This window comes from Hemiscyllium ocellatum, chromosome 15 (genome assembly GCF_020745735.1).
Source record: "Hemiscyllium ocellatum isolate sHemOce1 chromosome 15, sHemOce1.pat.X.cur, whole genome shotgun sequence".
In the NCBI taxonomy this organism is placed as follows: domain Eukaryota; kingdom Metazoa; phylum Chordata; class Chondrichthyes; order Orectolobiformes; family Hemiscylliidae; genus Hemiscyllium; species Hemiscyllium ocellatum.
Window position 1 is genome coordinate 67754015 of NC_083415.1, and position 23323 is coordinate 67777337.

The 23323-nt window shown below is 42.6% G+C and overlaps 1 protein-coding gene across 4 annotated transcripts in view; it reads left to right on the forward strand.

The window, feature by feature from the left end:
* The window catches only part of rbl1 (retinoblastoma-like 1 (p107)), a 93634-nt gene that overhangs the window by 64954 nt on the left and 5357 nt on the right, over positions 1–23323 (forward strand). For all 4 annotated transcript variants that reach the window (XM_060836586.1, XM_060836588.1, XM_060836589.1 and 1 more), the window contains 4 exons: positions 10171–10242; positions 10372–10465; positions 11775–11980; positions 21270–21434. In XM_060836586.1, coding sequence (XP_060692569.1) covers positions 10171–10242; positions 10372–10465; positions 11775–11980; positions 21270–21434 — 537 coding nt within the window. The remainder of the gene's footprint in view (positions 1–10170; positions 10243–10371; positions 10466–11774; positions 11981–21269; positions 21435–23323) is intronic.

A 23323-nucleotide genomic window follows, 5' to 3' on the forward strand; every position in this document is an offset into this window, starting at 1 on the left:
TAATCGATTATCCGAACAAAATAGTGCCTGCCCATCACATTTGGATAATCGAATTTTCACTGTATTCGTTTCCCAGGCCCTGTCTACTTGAAACCACGTCTCAGTTATCCCCACAACATAGTACTTGCCAATTTCTAACTGAGCCTCAAATCATCCACCTTATATCTTATGCTTCATACATTCATATATAATACTTTTAATTTGTTACTCCCCCACCCTTCCGATTAATCCCTATTTCACTTGACCGTACTGGATGCTCCCTTCCTGAGTTTTCTGCTCTTGATTCTGTTGTCTGTCTTAACTTCTCTTATTCTCACTTTCCCTTTAACTTCCTTCTTAAATTTCCAGTTTGTCCCCCCCCCCCCCCCACTTAGTTTAAACACACCAGTGTTGCAGTGGCAAGCCTGCCTGCCAGAATGCTGGTCCCCCACGTATTAAGGTGCAACATGTACCTCTTGTATAATTTATCCTTACTGCAAAACATACCCCACTGATTCAAGAATTTAAATCCTCGCTTCCTGCACCTGTTCCTTAGCCACACATTCAAGTCCATTTTCTCCCTGTTCCTGTCCTCTCCAGCCCGAGGAACTGGAAGAAAACCAGAGATAACCACCCTGGAAGTCCTACTTTTCAGCCTCCTTCCAAGTTCTCTGAAATCCCGCTGTAGAATGTCCCTCCTCCTCTTTCCGACGTCATTTATGCTGACAGGCACCACCTCTGGCTCTTCACCTTCGCTCTTAAGGATTCCCTGCACTTTGTCAGTGACGTCCTGGATCCTGGCACCAGGAAGATAACACAACGTCCTCAAATCCCTCCTGTTGCCGCAGAAGCCCCTTTCAGTCCCTCTCACTATGGAGTCCCTTATCACCACGACTCTGCATGATGTCTGACTCCTCTGCTCTGCCGCCGTGCCAAGTTTTACGTGGCAAGCCTGTCCGCCTGTCGGACTGGCAGTGTCGTCTGTCTCAACAGTTTCCAAGAGAGTCAACCTGTTCACAAGAGGTACTTCCCCCAGGGTCTCTTGTACTTGAATCATCTCTTCCTTCCTCATCGTCATCTCCCTTCTCTCTTCTAGTATGCTCGGTGTAATGACCTCGCTGAAGGTCCTATCCAGAAAATTCTCGTTTTCTCGGAGGAGCCTGAAGTCATCTAGTTCTTTGTTCAGTGTTGCAACATGCTCATTCAGAAGCCAAATGTGTGTACACTTTCCACAGCTTTAGGAGCCAGAGATACCATCAGTATCCCTGACTTCCCACATCATGCACACAGTGCACTAACTCAGTTTGACAGTCATGTCTTCACTCTCTTCAACTGTGGCGTAATCTCCTCACTCAGCCACTTTGCCGAAGACTCCTGAGCCAAAGACACTCACTTTTCACACCAGGCACTTCCCTTGACACACTTTTTTTTGCTGCGAGTCTGTGGACTCTTTAATTAGGTTAGAGGAGGAGAGTTGGAAGGAGGCCCTACTGTGGAGGACCTGGGGCCTAGTACAAACCCAAGTAAATACCATTCACTAACCTTCTCAACAGCCTCTGTGCTCCAACCTCGCTTCCACCCAACTCCTGCCGCGCTCCGTTGCAATAACGACCATTGGCTTCGAGGTAAGTACTTAAATAGCACTCACTAATCTTCCCAACAATGTCTATGCTCCGACCTCGCTTCCGCCCAGCTCCCGCTGCTCACTGCTGCAAATAATGTCTTAATGAGGAAATGGAGACCATCACACATTGAAGCAGATAAGAAATGGGCAGAGATTCATTAAATTGTTTTGCCAGTAGGGTATAGAAAGGGGGTGCTGCAAGTAGTGCATGAGTTATCACTTTGAGGTCATTTAGGGATGAAGAAAACACAGGCTTAAATACAAAGACATTTTTACTGGCCTGGACTACACAAGGATGTAGTTGAATTTTGCCAGACATGTCATACATGTCAGCTAATCAGAAAACCACAGGCAGTAATAACACCTGCATCTTTAATACCTATTCCAGCATTTGAGGAACCTGTCACAAGAGTCTTGATTGATTGTGTAGATCCCCTATTTGAAAAGTGAGAATAAGTATTTATTAACAATAATGGATATATTGACCAGATTTCCAGAGGTAGTACCATAATGCAATATCATAGCAAAAAGGGTTGCAGAAGAATTACTTAATTTTTTTAACTACATATGGACTGCCAATCGAGATCCAGTCATATCAAGGATCAAACTTCACATCCGAACTATTCAAGGAGGTTATGGATAACTTGGGAATAAAGCAATTCAAATCTTCTGCGTACCATCCAGAATCACAGGGAGCACTAGAGAAGCGATGGCATCAAACACTAAAGACCATGTTGAGGTTTATGGTCAGGTTTATTCAGGTAATTGGGATAAGGGAGTTCTATTTGAACGTTTTGCGATCAGAGATGCACCAAACGAATCAACCATATTCAGTCCATTTGAATTAAATCTTTGGGCATGAAGTAAGAAGACCGTTAAAATTGATTAAGGAGGAATTAATAAGTCAGAATTCAGAAACCACCCATTTGGACTTTGTGTCAAATTTTAGAGAATGATTAAATAGAGCTGGAGAGTTGGCTAGACAGCACTTAAAAGTATCACAGCGTACAGTGAAACAGGAAGTGGATAAGAAATCACAAATTTCAATTTTGCAATTGGGGACAAGGTGTTACTCCCTATAACAGGTGAGCCTTTAAAAGTCAGGTTTAGTGGACCTTATCAAATAGAGAGGAGATTGAGTGAGGTGAACTACTTGATAAGGACTCCAGACAGGAAGAAATCCGTGTGCCATGTGAATATGCTCAAAAGGCATTTTGATCGGGAAGGAAAGCAAGAGGAGAAGGTGTTAAAGATTACAGCACAGAACAAAGAACCAAGTTCAGAGGATTCTGAATTGATCATTCCTCAAATCAAATTGGACAATGAGGAAGTTGTCAAAAATTGGGATAAATTATTGAGTTACCTTCTACAAGAAAATCAAAATGAGCTGAAAGAGTTATTACTATCACATCAGGGGATATGTGGAAATAATCTGGAAGTGCTAACCTAACTGTACATGATGTACAGATAGGAGATGCTATTCTGATTAAGCAATATCCTTTTTAGGCAAAACATTCTAAAGTTGGCACAGGTTCAGAAGGAGATAGCACGGATGTTCCAAGATGGCATAATTGAAGTGAGTTAGTGACTGGAACTCACCCATAGTCATGGTGCCAAAACCAGATGGTACCCAGCAGTTATGTGTGGACTATCGTAAAAGTCAACGTCATTACAAAGACTGATAAATATCTAATTCCATGGTTGGAGGACTGTGTTGAAAAAGTGGGTCAAGCAACTTGCATTTCTAAGTTGGACTTGCTCAGAAGCTACTGGCAAGTACCTCTGTCGGACAGAGCAAAGGTAATTTCAGCTTTTGTAATGCCAAATGGACTATATCAGTTCAAAGTCATGCCATTTGGAATGAAAAGCACTCCAGTCACATTTCAGAAACTAATTAATAAGGTCATTACTGGGTTACCCAATTTTGTTATTTACATCGATGACCTGGTGATTTTTATTCACTGACGGAAGGAACGTTTACAGTGTTTATCGGACATATTTAATCGACTTCGGAAGGCAGGCTTGGTGGTAAACCTAGTTAGCTAAAAGTGAATTTGCCTAAGCCTAGGTCACTGCTGGGCCATGTTATTGGACATGGACAAGTGGCTCCAGGGGATGCAAACACAAAAGTAATTGGGGAATTTCCCACTCCGTCAATGAAACGACCAGTACTACCGTTCCTGGGATTGAATGGATTTTACCGAAAGTTTCTGCCAAACTTTAGCAGTTTGGCACTTGCCACATTGTTAAAAAAGGGCAAGACGTTTCAGTGGACTGTCAAAAGGCATTTGACCGCCTAAAAACTGTTAACCAGTGCCCCGATATTAGCCATAACTGATTACACAAAGTCTGTCCAGATGATTTTCGATGCTAATGATGTAGGTGTCGGTGCGGTGCTCCTGCAGGAGGATGACGAGGGAATAGAAAGACCCATCGGGTATTTTTCCAGTGAGTAGAACATTCATCGACAGAAATAATCAATTGTGGAGAAAGAGACTTTACGCTTGCTGTTGGCATTACATTTTAGTGTTTATATTACCAGCAATGCATCTGCATCATCTACACTGATCATAACCCATTGACATTTGTGGAAACATTTGCGGACAAAGGTGCCAAACTGTTTCAATGGAGGTTGTTGTTGCAGCCATTCAATTTCACAAACATGGGTTCGCCACATGTTTGCTTGTGTATAGTTAGTATAGCGTATATGTTTTAGACTACTAAGCAGTTTGTTTTTGAAGGGTTTTAAAAATGAAGCCATCTTTTGATATTGATGGGTTTTATTTTAAGGGAGTCCTTTTTTTTTCTAAAAGCTGTTTCTATTCTTAAGAATACCGTGTCCTTGGTATTTTTTCAGAGGGGTCATAAATCCCTCCTGGCTCTGAGGTGACTAGTTTGATACAGAGATGAAAAAGGATTTGGAGAGGCCTTTTGTCTATATGTAAACAGATTAGACTTCAGGCCAAAATGTCATGTTTTAGAAGTGACCTGTATAATGAAAGGGGAGTGGTCAACTTTCTAGCTGAGCTTTTCAGCCCTGAACAAGATAGAAGTTCATCAGCAGACTGTGTGAACAGGCTGCAAAAATTCTCCTTCTGCCCTTATAACCTTGATCTGTCAGCATTTGTTCCATTTTTACTATCTTTTAAGGCAGTTTGCTTATTGGGACTGTTGTGTATATTCGGAACAGCATAATTAAGACTAGTTTGAAAGACTGAATTCTTTAGGGATTCTTTATTCTGGTCTTTGTGTTTCACTGTGTAATTTTGTGAGTATATTTTTGTCTGTTTTAAAACCTGGTAGTCAACCTAGCTAACTGGATAATTTTCACTGTACATTTACCAAAACAAATTGCAAAGTTATGGTCTGGGATGCCTGCTTAAGAATATTTTGAATGGTCTGGCCTAGTCCATAACAAGTTCTATAAAGACACCATGATGGTATGACAGGACAGCAAAGCTTTTAGATTCTTGCTTCCTGGGACAAACCTTGGTGAAACTTTTAAAATACCAGTATTTTAAAAGCAAGAGGCTGAATTGATCTAGTTTCTTGGAAATGATTGGGAGCTAATGTAGGGAGAGAACATGTCGGGACAGCTGCTATTCACCAAACAAATTTCCCAGGAATAGCTTGGTAATAGAACAGGACCCATTGGCTGACGCTGGCTATCCAGTTGAGGGTGTTAAGAAGGCCGTTAACAACAACTGTGCACAGCAGTTGCTATTTTATAAAAGATGCAGGGTCTGTGCAATTGAGTAGCTCACAATTGAGGAAAGAAGTCAGCAGGAAGTAATTGTCTCCTGTAACTGACAGGAAAGGAAGAGGTGTTGTGTTTTCAAACAAAAAGACTGCCATCAGAAGGAAGTGCAATTTGAAGAGCTTGCTGTATGCTAGGGCTTCTCTAGAGATGAGTAACTTGAAGCTTTTTCCCCTAAGAACTCCTATAACCAGGTCATGAAAAACTCTGAAGGGAGTTGACGGGTTTAGGGTTGAAGGCTACAGAGTTTTTTTTAAAAATTGCCTTCTCCACTAATAAAAGGAAAATGGGAGAGCTAAAGGTGTAGTGGTATTGTCATTAGACTATTAATCCAGATAATGTTCTGGGCACCTGGGTTCAAATCCCAGATGGTGGAATTTGAGTTCAATAAAGAAACTGGAATTAAGAATCGAATGATGACCGTGAAACCATTGTTGATTGTCATGAAATCCCCTCTGGTTCAGTAATGTCTTTAGGGAACGAAATCCTCCATCCTCACCTGATCTGACCTATGTGATTCCAGACCCACGCAATGTGGTTGACTCTTCACTGCCTTCTGAGAAATTAGAGATGGGCGATAAATGCAGGCCTAGCTAGAAGCGCCCTCATCCTGTGAGTAAATTTTTAAAAGTAGAATGGAACCTCTGGAAAAAGGGAAGGAGTTACAGCAGGCAGAGGGATACCAGCAGCCCAATATAATGCTGGCCGAGACACTTGAATTGCACAAACAGCCATTGAGCAAATTTGAAGAAGGTGCTACAGGCAATGCCTGAGCTTTCTAGACCTTTCGGAGCACTAAAATGTTAAGAGAAGGCATCTGTCAAAACAAATGGTCATTAATCTCAATACACACTGCAGGAGAAGTTAAGGCCATAATGATGTGGAAATGAGGATGACTGTTATTCACAACACTTTTTTTTCTAAAGATCAGCTGTGAATATTCTGAGATATCTCAGTCTGGTTACATAGCAGAGGATTGTGTAAGGTTATAGACCAAGTCAAACCCAGTAGGATGTCTGCTTAAATGTCACGTCAGGATTTGTCAGCTTCATGTGTGATGGCTCACACGCATATGGCCAATGAGGCTCCCTTAGAATATGTAGATGTCCATATCAACAGTACAGGGTTCCACCTCCTGAATGTACAAGATGCATATGATCATCACAAAAATGTCCACTAAGTTGCTCGAAAGCCAACTTTCCATCCTGAAACATTGTCAACAACCTCAGTTATTCAGTTCACTGCACAAGAAAGCCTTCGTGGATCATCCTGGATGATGAAAAGCACCCACTGAGGGCTTGGCTGCATCCCCGGTGCAGATTGTAGAGCATCAAACAGTACAGTACAGAATTGTGTCCTTAAACTCTCAACGTTGTGCCAAACATGATACCAAATTAAACTAATCTCTCTGCCTGCCTTTGGTCCATATCCCTCCATTCCTTGCTTATTCATGTGCTTATCTAAAAGTCCCTTAAATGTCCCTATTGTATCTGCCTCCTTCAGTACCCTTGACAGCAGGTACAGAGAAGATTCACAATGATGTGGCCTAAGGTGGAGCAGTTTAGCTGTGAAGTGAGGCTGGATAAGTTTGGGTTTTTTTCTTTAGAACAGAGAAGGCTAAGAGGAGACGTGATTGAAATGTATGAGATTGAGGGGCATGGAAAGGACGGATAGATAGCAGTTCTTACCCTTCATTGAAAGGTCGTTAACAAAGGGACATATTTGTAAAGTTGAAAGGCAGGAGGCGTAGAATGAATCCAAGGAAGCCATTTTTCCCCAGAGTGGTTGGGGGTCTGAGTATTTGAGGTGAGAAACAACCTTTAAAAAGAAGAAACTGAAAGAATTACAGATGCTGTAAATCAGAAACAAAAACAAAAGTTGTTGGAAAAGTTAGCAGGTCTGGCAGCATCTGTGAAGAGAAATCAAAGTTAACATTTCAGGTCCAGTAATCCTTCCTCAGACCCAGAACCTTACAGATCAGAATGGAGCCCCTTGAGTTCATTGCTCATTCCATTCCAGATGAATTCTAGGAAAATATCAAATTAGATACTTCCAACAAAGCCTTTAGCCCCTCGCCATTGGCGAAGGTGATTGCCTCGTGGTATTATCACTAAACTATTAATCCAGAAACTCATCTCATTTTCTGGGACCTGAATCCCGTGGCAGGATTCGAACCCAGGTGGACCTTCAATTCAAGAGGAAAAAATATCTAGACTTAAGAATGACGATGAAATCATTTTTGGAAAAAAACCTATCTAATTCACCAATGTCCTACAGGGAACGAAATCTGTCATTCTCACCTGGTCTGGTTTATATATGACACAGCCAATGTGGATGACTCTTAGTTGCGCTCTGAAATGACCTAGCAAACCATTCAGTTGTACCAATCACTACAAAGTCTATACGGATCAATGACATCTCCTAGGCACCGGAAAAGACAACAGTAGAAACAGCCCTGTCAACCCTGCAAAGTGCTCCTTACTAACCTCGAGGAGCTAGTGCCAAAATCGGGAGAGTTGTCTCACAGATTTGTCAAACAACTGCCTGACATTGTCTGTAACGTATGATTTCATAAGTATGACTATATCCCAAATACCACCATCATAAGACCATAAGACATAGGAGTGGAAGTAAGGCCATTCGGCCCATCAAGTCCACTCAGCCATTCAATCATGGCTGATGTGCATTTCAACTCCACTTACCCGCATTCTCCCCGTAGCCCTTAATTCCTTGTGACATCAAGAATCTATCAATCTCTGCCTTGAAGACATTCATCATCTCTGGGTACATCATGTTCCACCGGCAGGACAGACCCAGGAGAGGTAATGACACTTGGTATATAGTCAGGAGGTAGTTGTCCTGGGAGTCCTCAACATTGATTCCTAACCCCATTAACTGGCTTCTGGTTAAATATAGACAAGGAAACGTCCTACTGATTGCCACATAGTGTCCTCCCTCAGCTGATAAATCGATGCTCCCCCATGTTGAACAACACTTCCATGAGGAAACACTGAGGATGGCATGGGCACAAAACTTACTTTGGGTGGGGGATTTCAACATCCACCACCAAGAGTGGCTCAGCAGTCGAGACTGTAGAATGCAGTTGCTAGACAGGGTCTGTGGCAGGTGGTGAGGGAACCAGTGAGGGAAAAATATTTTATAGCATCCTTAACAATCTGCTCACGACAGTATCGGTAAGAGCAACCACTACACAGTATTTGTGGAGATGAGGTCAGACCTTCACATGAGAACCTCTATGTTGTGTGGCACTATCACCCTGCTAAATGGACTTCAAATGGATCTAGCAGCTAAAGACTGGGCATCCATGAGGTGCTGTGGACCATCAACAGCAGCAGAATTGTACTCCAGCACAACTGCGACTTCATCACCCAGCATATCAACCACTCAACCATTATCATCAAGCCAGGGGATTAAGTCTGATTCAATGGACAGTGCATAGGGCACGCCAGGAACAGCATGAGGCATACCTAAAAATGAGGTGTCTACCTGTTGAAGCTACCAAGTAGGACTACTTGTATATTAAACAGTATAAGCAGCAAGTAATAGACAGAGGTAAGTGATCCCACAACCAACAAATTAGATCTAAGCTCAATCCTCACTTCCAGTCATGAATGGTAGTAGACAATTAAACAACTCACTGAAGGAGGAGGATCCACAAATATTCCCGTCCTCGATGGAAGAGCCCAACATGTCAATGCAATAGATAAAGCTGAGGCTTTTGCAGCAATCATCATCCAGAAGTGCCGAGTGGATGATCCATCTAGGCAACTTCCAGTGGTCCCTAGCATCACAGGTATGAGTCTTCAGCCAATTCTATTCAAGCCACGTGAACGATATAAAGAAACAGTTGGAGTCACCGGATACTGCAAAGGCTACAGGCCATGACAACATTCTGACAATAGTACTGAAGACTTGTGCTCCAGAACTAACCACTCCCCTAGCCAAGCTGTTCTGGTACACTTAAAACACTGGCATCTTCCCAACAATGTGGAAAGTTGTCCAAGTATATTCTGTACACAAAAAGCAGGACAAATCCAACCCAGCCAATTACAGCCCCGTCAGTCTACTCTCAATCGTCGGTAAAGTGATAGAAAATGTCATCATCAGTGCTATCAAGCAGCACCTACTCACTGACGCCCAGTTTGGGCTTCGCCAGGGCCACTCAGCTTCTGACCTTCTTACAGCCTTGGCTCAAACATGGACGAAAGAGCTAAATTCCAGAGGGGAGCCCTTGACATCTAGGCTGCATTTGACCGATTGTGTCACCAAGGAGCCCTGGGGAAAACCCTTTGTTGGTTGGAATCATACCTGACACATAGGAAGATGGTCATGGTTGTTTGAGGTCAGGCATCTCAGCTCTGGGACATCTCTGCAGGAGTTCCTCAGGGTGGTATCCCAGGCCCAACTGTCTACAGCTGCTTCATTAATGATCTGCCCACCATTGTAAAGTCAGAAGTGGCGATATTCACCAATGTAATTTTCTGTGTATTCTGCTACCATTAAATAACAGAACCACCCAACATCATTTCCTAACTAGGAAAAAGTGAGGACTGCAGATGCTGGAGAATCAGACTCGATAAAGCATGGCACTGGAAAAAGCACAGTAGATCAGACAGCATCTGGGGAGCAAGAGAGTCGACATTTTAGGCATAACCCTTCTTCAGGACTCTATCTTTTCCTAACTATCTATTGTTCCAAACTTCCTGTACCCTTCTGTTCAGATACTAATCTATATATTCCTGTCTTTTTAATGGTCATTGTGATGTTATTGTTGACTCTGTCTTTACAGGTTACTAAGGAGGATAGATCTTTCACAGATATAATGAAATGTTACAGAAGTCAACCCCAAGCCAACAGCAGTGTGAGTTTGCATTCCTTTTATTCTTTGTGCATCTTGTTCATAATTTGCAGTTCATAGGGCTGAAGGTTTGCTGATTGAGTTCCTGTGGATACCTCCGTTGTGTAATAATTTTGAAATATTTTTGTTCAGGTGTACCGAAGTGTTCTTCTTAAAGGAGGGAAATGGTCAAGGATGACTGGTCTTGATGAGCATAATGGGGAAGATGTAATCATGGAAGATCAAGGTGAATCTCATACTGACCAGTGAGAACTCCATTGTTCTGAATGAGTTTTCAGAACTTTTCTGAGTTAGTGACTGGTTCGCATTTAACAGGACATATTTGACAGGTTTTTATAAATACGTTCAGTGACTGACGTCTTGAGTAAAGAAAAAGAAGTCAAAATATAACATTTATCAAGCCAAGGTTCACTCTCGAATGTGACTTTTGCAGTATTATCATCAGTCCAGTTCATAAGTACTGTGTGCAGTATTGGTCTCCTTACTCAAGGAAGGATGTGAATGCAGTTGAGGGAAAGTTTGCCAGACTTGGTGGGTTGTCTTTTGAGAAAAGTTTTGATTTGTATGTGCTGGAGTTCATAAAAGCAAGAGGAAACTTAATTGAAACATAGATCTTCAGGGTTTTGACAAAATAGAAGTGCAAAGGATGTTTCCTCTTTTGGAGAATCCAGAGCTAGAGATGTTTAAAAATGGAGGTGGTCATCCATTTTAAGGCAGAAGCGAGTATTTTTTTCTCAAATGGTCATAAGGTTTTAGAACTCAGATGGTAGAAGCCCATATTGTTCAAACTTTTCAAGGCAGAGGTTCATAGACTGTTAATTAAAATGGGGGTGGAACGTTATTAAGGGTGTACATATTATATCAACCATGATCTCATTGAATAACAGACCAAAATGGAGCAGCCTATTTCTGCTCCTCCATTTTATTGATGGGGATATGGAGTAAAGATATCAACCATGATCCTATTGAATGGTGGAGCAGGCTTGTGGGACTGAATGGCCCACCCCACCTCCTAATTGTTACGTTGTGAAAATTGTTATCATACATTAATGGTACTTGATTTAGGTAAATGGATAAAATGGAGATTTCAGTTGTACATGTATAATGGTCAGGCACCGCAGCTCAGTCTGGTGTTTTGAGATGTTGATTCTTTGTCATCCTTTCTCTCCCCAATCTTCACTGTCCTCATTGCTGCAAGTTACTTTGCCAGTAGAGTAAATGGTTGATGCGAGAACTGAAATATTTTAAGGCGTATTCTTAGGAGTGAAAGTAGAGCATGTTGCTAGGGCAGAAGCAAGGGTCCATTATTCTCTCTGTTAGTCACTACCCTTCTGATCCGGGCGCTTTGAAAATGATCAAGCAATAAAATCCCCAATACTGGGTTTCTTTTACCTTGAGAAATATAAAATAAATTGAAATTACACTACTTGTACATTGTTTTTGTCTTCACTGCGAATGAAATAAGAAAAATAAGCGTTATGCAGAAATTAAAATCTGAGAATAACAATTTTTCTCTTTTTTTGTCCCATTTCTAGTGCTAAGTGGTGATCATCCAAAAAATAGCATTGTACATTATCCTGGCAAAGCAAGCAGTCCTTCATTGTCTCCTGCCAAAGTGTCCAAGTGTCCTGTAACTCTTCAGGAGGAGAGGGGTGACCTTATTAAGTTCTATAATACAGTCTATGTGAACAGGATTAAAGAATTTGCACTGAAGTACTCCAGTGTAAAACTAGAATGTGGGGTAAGTAAACATGAGTGAGATTGTTGTTGATCACCATTTCTAAAGTAAGTTTACAAAATGTTTTCATAATCAAATTGGAATGGAATTTGTCTTAGATTCTTGCATTGTTTTATAACTGGTGTTTGGAGATTACATGCTGCAAAACTGTATTTCGCAAGTTGCAGCTTGTATCTTTGAAGTCTGCTCAAGAAGTCAGATCATGCTTCAGTTGATGTATATCTGAACTTTGATTTTATGGATTTTACAGTTAAGCTTGGGTTCAGGAAAGAGAAACAGGATAGGACTATGTCCAGCAAGTGTGTCAATTTGGATAGGGTTAGGTTTAGGCTTGTGTCTTTGTACACTTGAAGGTTCATCCATTAGTGCTGGGAATGGGAATAAATTACTGAAGTACATCTGGTCCCTATAGCTTGTGGATCATTGTCAGGTTAAATAGTTTGGGCATTTGTGTAAGTGTTACAGGAAACAGGCTTACACATGGATCGTATCTGTTTATATGGTAGCAGAGTGCGATATGTGGTAATAGAGGTCCATTCTGATCTGATTGGATGAGCCTTTCCTTTCAAGGGTAAGAAACAGAAGTTATTATTGTTTAGGAGTTCTAAGCCTGCCCTTTGGGCAACAGCGATAGTCAGGTGGACTCAGAAGAAAGTAGCATGTGGAGCACAAAAGGGGAGAAATTACTGCAATGTGTGTAAGAGAACTTTGGGAAAGTGTGCATTTCCATTCCTACCAGGAATGAAGCTATGCGGGATCTGATCTAAGGAATGAGGAAGGCCAAGTGAAGAACATCAGAGTGAGGGACCATTCGGGCAGTAGCCGTTATAATAAGGTTCAATGGTAAATTGGAAAAGGATAAAAATCAGTGAAGGAATAAAACCTGGAAAAAGATAGATTTTAGGGATCTAAACGTTGAACTGAAGCAAGTTGACTGGAAATGCACTTTGTTGGATAAAACATGCATAAAAAAGGGAAACTTTCAAAAGAGAGTTGAATGATGCTCAATCTAGGTACACTCATGAGAAATTAATATGGGGTATTCAAAACTAGAGTACCCTAGATGACTAAGGATATTGATGATATAGAAATCAAAAATAGTACCTCAAATGCAGGAGAGAGGCTAAGACTGGAATAAAGAAAGTTAAGAGGAAAGGATGGCAAGCTGTGCTAAAACAAACATTGAGTATTCTTCAAACATATTAATCATAATTCTAGAAATGGTAATTAATTCTGGATTCAGAATTGGCTGCCTGATCTGGATTCAGAATTGGCTGGCTGATAAAAGGCAGAGAGTGGTTGTAGATGGGAAGTATTCTGTCTGGAGGTCAGTGTTGAGTGGAGTCCCATAGGGCTCTGTTCTTGGGCCTCTGCTCTTTGTAGTTTTTATAAATGACTTGGATGAGGAGGTCGAGGGGTGGTTTAGTAGATTTGCAGATGACACAAAGGCTGGAGGTGTTGTCGATAGTATAAAGGGCTACTGCAGGTTGCAGTGTGACATAGACAGGATGCAGAGCTGGGCTGAGAAATGGCAGATGGAGTTCAACCTGGATAAATGCGAAGTGATGCATTTTGGAAGGTCAAACTCGAATGCTGAATATAGGATTAAAGACAGGATTCTTGGCAGTGTGGAGGAACATAGGGATATGGGTGTGCAAGTACATAGATCCCTGCAAGTTGCCACCAAAGTAGATAGGCTTGTTAAGAAAGCATACGGTGTTTTGGCTTTCATTAACAGGGGAATCGAGTTTAAGAGTCGCGAGGTTTTGCTGCAGCTCTACAAGTCCCTGGTGAGACCACACTTGGAATATTGTGTCCAGTTCTGGGTCCCCCTAGATTAGATTAGACTTACAGTGTGGAAACAGGCCCCTTGGCCCAACAAGTCCACACCGACCCGCCGAAGCGCAACCCACCCATACCCCCACATTTACCCCTTACCTAACACTACGGGCAATTTAGCTTGGCCAATTCACCTGACCCGCACATCTTTGGACTGTGGGAGGAAACCGGAGCACCCGGAGGAAACCCACGCAGACACGGGGAGAACGTGCAAACTCCACACAGTCAGTCGCCTGAGTCGGGAATTGAACCCGGGTCTACAGGCGCTGTGAGGCAGCAGTGCTAACCACTGTGCCACCATGCCGCCCTACTATAGGAAGGATACAGAGGCTTTGGAGAGGATGCAAAGAAGGTTTATCAGGATGATGCCTGGACTGGAGGTCTAGCCTTACGAAGAAAGGTTGAATAAGCTCGGACTTTTCTCTCTGGAGAGAAGAGGAAGAGAGGAGACCTGATAGAGGTATGGATGGAGTCAATAGCCAGAGACTTTTCCCCAGGGCAGGATTGACTGGTACAAGAAGTCATAGTTTGAAGATATTAGGAGGAAGGTATAAAGGAGACATCAGAGAGTTGTGAATGCATAGAATGTGTTGCCAGCTGTGATGGTGGAAGCAGAGTCATTGGGAACATTTAAGCGACTGCTGGACATGTACATGGATAGCAATGAGTTGAGGGGTGCGTAGGTTAAGTTACTATATTTTACAGTAGGATTAAATCTCGGCACAACATTGTGGGCCAAAGGGCCTGTTCTGTGCTGTACTTCTCTATGTTCTATGACTCTGAGAGATGCTACAACACTACAAATCAATGGTCAGACCACATTTGGAGCAATGTGTTCAGTCTAGGCATCTTATTTCAGAAAGGATGTTAAAACCCTGGAAAGTGTTCCAAGGAAATTTAGTAGAATAATGCCAGGAATGAAGGATTTTAGATACAAGGAAAACTTAGAGAGATTGGGCTTATTCTCCTTGGTAGAAGAAGATTGAGGCTGGAAGAACACAGCAAGCCAGGCAACATCACGAGGTGAAGAAGTCAGTGTTTTGGTGTGACCCTTCTTCAGGACTGGGAGTCCGTGTAAGGGAAGCTGCAGAGAAAGGCAGGTGTTGGGAGAGGGTTTTGGGTGAGGAAAGTGTCAGAATGGTGAGGTAGCATAGGTGAACATAGGTAGAGGGTACAATCTGGTTGGTTGATGGGAGGAATGAATCTGGTTGGCAGCTGGAAGGAAGGATCGATCAGAGGAATGGAAGGGAGGGGGAAGGGCAAGAAATTGAATCTGGGGATGGGAAGGGAGGTTATTTGAAATCTGAAAACTCAGTGTTAAGTTCTCTGGGTTGTAGGCTGCCCAGGCGGAAGATGAGTGTTGTTCCTCCACTTTGCAGTCTGATTCACCGTGGCAATGGAGGAGGCCAAGGATGGTCATGTCAGGAAGGGAGTGGGGAAGGAGAATTAAAATGGGCAGTGACTGGGAAATCAGTTCAGCCCGTGTGGACCCAGCTGAGATGCTTAGCGAAATGTGCCCTGAGTTTATGTTTGGTCTCATCGCTGTAGAGAAGACCATTTCAGGAGCACCGGATACAGTAAACCAGGTTGGAGGAGAGGCAGGTGAATCTCTGTCTCACCTGGAGGACCGTTTGGCATTGGATGGAGGTGAGGGGATGGAGGTGAGGGGAGTGATGTGCCAACAGGTTTTGCATCTTTTCCGATTGCAGGGAAAGGTACCTGGGGGTTCGGGGTGTTGGTGGGAGGCAGTGGCACAAACCAAAGGTTGGCAAAGGGAGCAGCCTTTGTGGAAGGCAGAGAAGGGTGGGGAAGGAAAGATGTTTTTAGTGGTAAAGTCTAATTGGAGTTGGCGGAAGTGTTTAAGGATGATACGTTGGATGTGGAGACTGGTGGTATGGTAGCTGAGAACAAGGATGACACTGTCTTTATTGCGTTTGGTTGGCGGGGGGGAACGGTTTAGAGCAGCAGAGCGGGGAATGGGGGAGGTGCGGTGGAGGGCTGGCTGGATGATGGTGGAAAATTCCAGCATGTGCAGTTTTTTGTCTCTTATTCTCCTTAGAGCAGAGAAGACTCAGAGGTGACCTAATTGAAGTGTTTGAAATTATGAACAATTTTGACTGGGTAAAGAAGAATATTCTGTTTCTGTCAATTGGTGTGTCAGTAACTCAGGTCACAATTTCAAGCTAGGAGTGTGAGATGAGGAACAACGTCTTTACTCTGAGTTGTTCGGATTTGGAATGCGCTGCCTGGGTGAGTGGTGGAGGCAGATTCCATAGGAGGTTTCAGAAGACAGCTGGATATATATTTGAAAGTAAATTTAGCGGGCTACGGAAATCGGGCTGGAGAATGGGATGAGTTGGGTGACTCTTTCAGCAGTTGGCATACACAGTGGGCCACATGGCCTCTTTTCATATTATAAAATTCGATGATTCTGCCAAAATGGCTGCATTCTCCTTCCTCCTCTGCAGCCAACATAGCCTCTCGAACTTAACACCACTCAGGCCCCACCAGTACTCTGGACTTAAGTACTTGCTCTTCTTCAGGGATAGGCTGTGGCCACTGCTGAAGCCTGGCACTGCTGAGACTATGGCAACTTTCTAAGGTGGGACTTGCCAGAGTTACAGACACCACACAAAGCATTAAGTGGCTTCAGGCAATCACTATCATTATGGATCAGTTCCCCTCCACCTCTTTGGATAGTAAGTTGGGAAATAGGCCATCAGAAAACTACTATCCCACATGATTTACTTGTATATCAAGTCTGTCTGAGTGCTGACTGAGCTGACCATAAATTACACCGAGTTTGGTTCTAATTGTTAACTTGAAGTAAATCAGCTCAAGGTGAACAGGCAGAACCATAGCTGTTGATGAAATTCGCAAATAGTCATAAGTGCGAGATGAGAAAAGTTCCATTTGGGTGCACACTTGAGTAACTGGATAAGCTCCTTGACATCCTAACTTTTTAATCCATGTTTTGGAGACTCTTTGCCTGAACTGCAATTTGCATTTCAAAGCCTAGATTGATTTTTTAAGGTGTCTGACACCTTTATTCTTGAGCATTTACAGCCAGAGAGAAATCAAAAACCTCCCAACATAATGCACACGCTGACAATTTGATTACTAGCTCAGTTCTATGAGGAAATACATCACAGTTAGCTCCATAGTCTGTTGTCTCTGACTCCTTTTTTGCTTTAAAGTTTCTTCCTGTGGAAAAAGGATCAGAAAAAGATGATGATGTCCTGGGTATTATTTAAGAAAGGTGTCTATTGATGGCAGAGTAATAGCCAAAGCTCGACTTCTCACTTTGCTGGTGCTCCATTACAGCCTTGCCAGTATGATTTCATCATCTGGCATGTTTGGTAAGGCACTACGAGGCAAGTGTTAACTGCTAAGGCCGACAACTCATCTAAAAACTCAAGGAAGGGGGAAGAGTCGCAGATACAGTCACATAAATGGGTTAACTCCAGGAAAGGTAAGAGAGGTAGGCAGTTAGTGCAGGAGTCTTCTGTGGCTATCCTCATTTCAAACAAGTATGCTGTTTTGGAAAATGTAGAGGGTGATGGATTCTCAGGGGAATGTAGCACAAACAGTCAAGTTTCTGGAATTGAGACTGGCTCTAATGCAATGAGGGGTACATCAGGTTCCAAGAGATCGATTGTGTTAGGGGACTCTCCAGTCCGAGGTACAGGCAAACGTTTCAGTGGCCAGCAGTAAAAAAATCCGAATGGTATGTTGTTACTCCGGTGCCAGATCAAGGATGTCTCCGAGAGGGTGCAGAATGCACTCAAGGGCAAGAGGGGCCAGCAAGAGGTCATTGTACACATTGGAACCAACAACATAGGAAGGGAAACGGTTGAGATTCTGAAGGGAGATTATGGAGAGTTAGGCAGGGATTTAAAAAGGAGGTGCTCGAGAGTAATATCTGGATTACACCCGGTGCTACGAGCTAGTGAAGGCAGGAATAGGAGGATAGAGCAGATGAGTGTATGACTGAGGAGCTGCTGTATGGGAGAAGGATTCACATTTTTGGATCATTGGAATTTCTTTTGGGGTAAAAGTGACCTGTACAAAAAGGATGGATTGCACCTAAATTGGAAGGAGATTAATATACTGGCAGGGAGATTTACTAGGGCTGCTCAGGAGAATTTAAACTAGTAAAGTGGGGGAGCGGGACCCAGGAAGATAATGAGGAAAGATCAATCTGAGACTGGTACTTTTGAGAAAAGAAGCAAGTCAAACAGTCAGGGCACACAGGTACAAAGCAGAGAGCACGGTAGGATTGATAAATTAAACTGCATTTATTTCATGGCAAGGGGCCTAACAGGGAAGGCAAATGAGCTCAGGGCATGGTTAGGAACATGGGACTGGGATATCATAATAATTACAGAAATTAGGCTCAGGGATGGACAGGACTGGCTGCTTAATGTTCCAGGATACAGATGCTACAGGAAGGATAGAAAGGGAGGCAAGAGAGGAGGGGGAGTGACATCTTTGATAAGGGCTAGCATTACAGCTGTTCTGAGGGAGGATATTCCCGGAAATACATCCAGGGAAGTTATTTGTGTGAAACTGAGAAATAAGAAAGGGATGATTGCCTTATTGGAATTGTATTATAGACAATCATAGTCAGCGGGAAATTGAGAAACAAATTTTTAAGGAGATCGGTTATCTGTAAGAATAATAGGGTGGTTGTGGTAGGGGATTTTAACTTTCCAAACATAGACTGGGACTGCCATAGTGTTAAGGGTTTAGATGAAGAGGAATTTGAGTGAGTACAAGAAAATTTTCTGATTCGATATGTGCATGTACCTACTAGAGAAGGTGCAAAACTTGACCTACTCTTGGGAAATAAGGCAGGGCAGGTGACTGAGGTGTCAGTGGGGGAGCACTTTGGGGCCAGCAACCATAATTCTACTTGTTTTAAAATAGTAATGGAAAAGGATAGACAAGATCTAAAAGTTGAAGTCCTAAATTGGAGAAAGGCCAATTTTGATAGTATTAAGCAAGAACTTTCAAAAGCTCATTGGGGCAGATGTTCACAGGTAAAAAGGTGGCTGGAAAATGGGAAGCCTTCAGAAATTAGATAACGAGAGTACAGAGACAGTATATTCCTGTTAGGGTGAAGGAAAAGGCTGGTAGGTGTACAGAATGCTGGATGACTAAAGAAATTGAAAGTTTGGTTAAGAAAAGGAATGATGCATATGTCAGATACCGACAGGAGAGATCGAGTGAATCCTTAGAAGTGTAAAAAAGCAGTAGGAGTATACTTAAGAGGGAACTCAGGAGGGCAAAAAGAGGACCTGAGATAGCTTTGGTAAATAGAGTTAAGGAGAATCCAAAAGGTTTTTTAAAAATACATTAAGGACAAAAGAGTAACTATGGAGAGAATAGGGCCCCTCAAAGATTAGCAAGGCGGCCTTTGTCTGGAGCTGCACAAAATGGGGGCGATACTAAACGAGTATTTTGCAACAGTATTTACTTTGGAAAAGGACATAGAAGATATAGATGGTGACATCTTGAAAAATGTCCATATTACAGAGGAGGAAGTGCTGGATGCCTTGAAATGCATAAAGGTGGATAAATCCCGAGGACCTGATCAGGTGTACCCTAAACTCTGCTGGAAGCTAGGGAAGGATTGCTGGGCCTCTTGTTGAGATGTTTATATCATATTAGTCACAGGTGAATGCCAGAAGACTGGAGGTTGGCTAACGTTGTGCCACTGGTTAAGAAAGATGGTAAGCACAAGCCAGGGCAGTATAGACCAGTGAGCTTGACGTCAGTGGTGGGCAAGTTGTTGGAGGGAATGCTGCGGGGCAAGATGTACATGTATTTGGAAAGGTAATGACTGATTAGGGATAGTCAACATGGCTTTGTGCGTGGGAAATCATGTCTCACAAACTTGATTGAGTTTTTTGAGGAAGTAACAAAGAGGATTGATGAGGGTGGAGCAGTAGATGTGATCTATATGGACTTCAGTAAGGCGTTCGACAAGGTTCCCCATGGGAGACTGGTTAGCAAGGTTAGATCTCACGCAATACAGGGAGAGCTAGCCAATTGGACACAGAACTGGCTCAAAGATAGAAGAGGGCGGTGGTGAAGGGTTGTTTTTCAGACTGGAGGCCTGTGACCATTGGAGTGCCATAAGGATCGGTGCTGAGTACACTACTTTTCATCATTTACATAAATGATTTGGATGTGAGCATAAGAGGTATAGTTAGTAATTTTGCAGGTGACACTGAAATTAGAGGTGTAGTGGACAGCGAGGAAGGTTACCTCAGATTACAATGGGATCTTGATCAGATGGGCCAATGGGCTGAGAAGTGACAGATGGAGTTTAATTTAGGTAAATGCAAGGTGCTGCATTCAGAGAAAGCAAATCTTAGCAGGACTTATACACTTCATGGTAAGGTCCTAGGGAGTGTTACTGAATAAAGAGACGTTGGAGTGCAGGTTCATAGCTCCTTGAAAGAGGAGTCGCAGGTAGATAGAATAGTGAAGAAAGTGTTTGGTATGCTTTCCTTTATTGGTCATAGTATTGAGTCCAGGAGTAGGGAGGTCATGTTGCAGCTGTACAGGACATTGATTAGTCCACTTCTAGAATATTGCATGCAGTTCTGGTTTCCTTCCTATCGGAAAGATGTTGTGAAACTTGAAAGGGTTGAGAAAAGATTTACAAGGATGTTGCCAGGGTTGGAGGATGAGCTATAAGGAGAGGTTTAGTAGGCTGGAGCTGTTTTCCCTGGAGTGTCAGAGGCTGAAGGGTGACCTTATAGAGGTTTATAAAATCATGAGAGGCATGGATAGGTCTTTTCCCTGGGATGGGGGAGTCCAGAACTAGAGGTGCATAGGTTTAGGGTGAGATACGAAAGAGACCTAAGGGGCAGAGGGTGGAACGTGTTTGGAATGAGCTGCCAGAGAAAGTGGTGGAGGCTGGTACAATTGCGTCATTTAAAAGGCATTTGGATGGGTATATGAATTGGAAGGGTTTGTCGGGATATGGGCCGGGTGCTGACAAGTGGGACTAGATTGGGTTGGGATATCTGGTCGGCATGGATGGGTTGGACTGAAGGGTCAGTTTCCATGCTGTACATCTCTATGACTCTAAGTGTAAGCGGTAACCTACTTGCATTTTTCTTACCATGAAGAATTCCGAAGGAGATACCAGTGCTTAAGAAAAGTTATCATTTGCTGTGTTCGTTTTAACCTGCTTATATCCATTAGGGTGGTACTTGGGAAAAAGCTGATTTGGCTGCTAATATGGTAAAGCTGTCCATCAAGAATTCCATCTGTATAATTTTTTTGTCCATGTGTATCATAACATTGCGTAGACTCCAGGTGTAATTTTCTCATTGTCAGGTTTAGAATTGGTTACTAACTGGTCTTTAAAATGCCTGTGTAGAGATTGGTTACTGTCTTCCAGTATTATATCCAGTTTTGAATGTTGCCTTGACAGGTGGAAGCACCGCCACTATCTCCTTTTCCAAATGTTAAATCCCACCCTGTATCACCACGTCGAATATCACAGAGACATGCGGTCTACATTTCTCCTCACAAGAATGGCACCTCCCTAACACCGCGTACAGCAATGATGTACAGGTTTAACCGAAGCCCATCAAAGGTGAGCCACTTGCTATTAAATTATTGATCATATTTGTGTTCAGTTTTTTTAGGTAGTTTAACACTAGTTTTATAACATTTCAATGATTAATATCTTAACAAAAGAGTAACTTAATTAATAGTATCATTTTATCCTTTAAAGCAGTTATAGCTTAAAGAGTAACGCTTTACAAATCTTCCTTGTGGAAAAGTAGCCAAAATGTCCAGAATGTTGAATTAGATTAATTGATGGAAGTTATTAAGGATGTTTCTGAAGCCATCGATTGAAGACATGCTGAGAAATGTACATTTTAGTTATTTTTCCCATCTTTTATTTGCATCAGTCAGTTGTGCCACTGTGTGTGGCTGTCTATAGCATATACCTTTAGTGATTTGTATGCCATTCCTGTCTCAAATGTAAGAAGCTAATGATGGTTCATCCAGCTTCATAAGTGACAAAATGATAACTGATCAAATTTGATGCAGATGTGAATGTGGTGTTGCACACAGAAAAATAAGCCACATATACAAAGGAACCTAGATTTACTGAACAACATGGGCAGGGAATATTTTATTTGGATAATGGAATGCCAGATAACAGTTTAGCCAAGCATCGGGACCTTGCAATCTTGTCCAGATACTCGAAAATTCACATAATCGAATGCCAGATAATCGAGGCGCCTCTGTACTTCAAAATGGTTCAAAGTTTGCGAGAAGATTTGTAGCTCGGGTGCTCGCTGTTGTAGTTCTGTTCGCCAAGCTGGGAATTTGTGTTGCAGACATTTTGCCCCTGTCTAGGTGACATCCTCAATGCTTGGGAGCCTCTTGTGAAGCGCTTCTGTGATCTTTCCTCCGGCATTTGTTGTGGTTTGAATCTGCCGCTTCCGGTTGTCAGTTCCAGCTGTCCGCTGCAGTGGTCGGTATATTGGGTCCAGGTCAATGTGCTTATTGATTGAATCTGTGGATGAGTACCATGCCTCTAGTAATGTTCTGGGGACCCGGATTTGAATCCTGCCATGGCATTCAGTAAAAGTAATTGTCAATTGTTGGAAAAACCCATCTGGTTTAGGGAAGGAAACTGCCATAATTACCTGGTCTGGCCTACATAGAACATTACAGCACAGTACGAGCCCTTTGGCCCTCAATGTTGCGCCGACCTGTGAAATTAATCGGATGCCCATCTGATTTACACCATTCCATTATTATCCATTTGTATGTCCAATGCCCATTTAAATGCCCTTAACATTGGCGAGTTTACTACTATTGCAGGCAGACCGTTTCATGTCCCCACTACTCTGTGAAGAAACTACCCCGATATCTGTCCTAAATCTATCACCACTCAATTTAAAGCAATGTCCCCTCGTGTTAGCCTTCACCATCTCACTGTCCACCCTGTCTAACCCTCTAATTATCATATTTATCTCGATTAAGTCACCTCTCAACCACCTTCTAATCAATGCAAACGGCCTCAGCCTTTCCTCATGAGACCTTCCTTCTATACCAGACAACATCCTAGTAAATCTCCTCTGAATCCTTTACAAAGCTTCCACGTCCTTCCTATAATGCAGTGACCAGAACTGCACACAATACTCCAGGTGTGGCCTTACGATTGTCTTGTACAGCTGAAGCATGACTTCATGTTTCCAAAACACAATCCCCCTACCACTAAATGCCAACACGCCAGATGCCTTCTTAATAACCCTATCAACCTGGGTGGCAACTTTCAGGGAGTTATGCACCTGGACACCAAGATCTTTTTGTTCATCTACACTGCCAAGAATTTTACCATTAGCCCAGCACACTGCATTCCTGCTACTTCTTCCAAAATGTACTACCTCACACTTATCCATATTAAAGTCCATTTGCCACTTCTCAGCTCAGCTCTGCATCTTATCCATGTCCCTCTGTAAC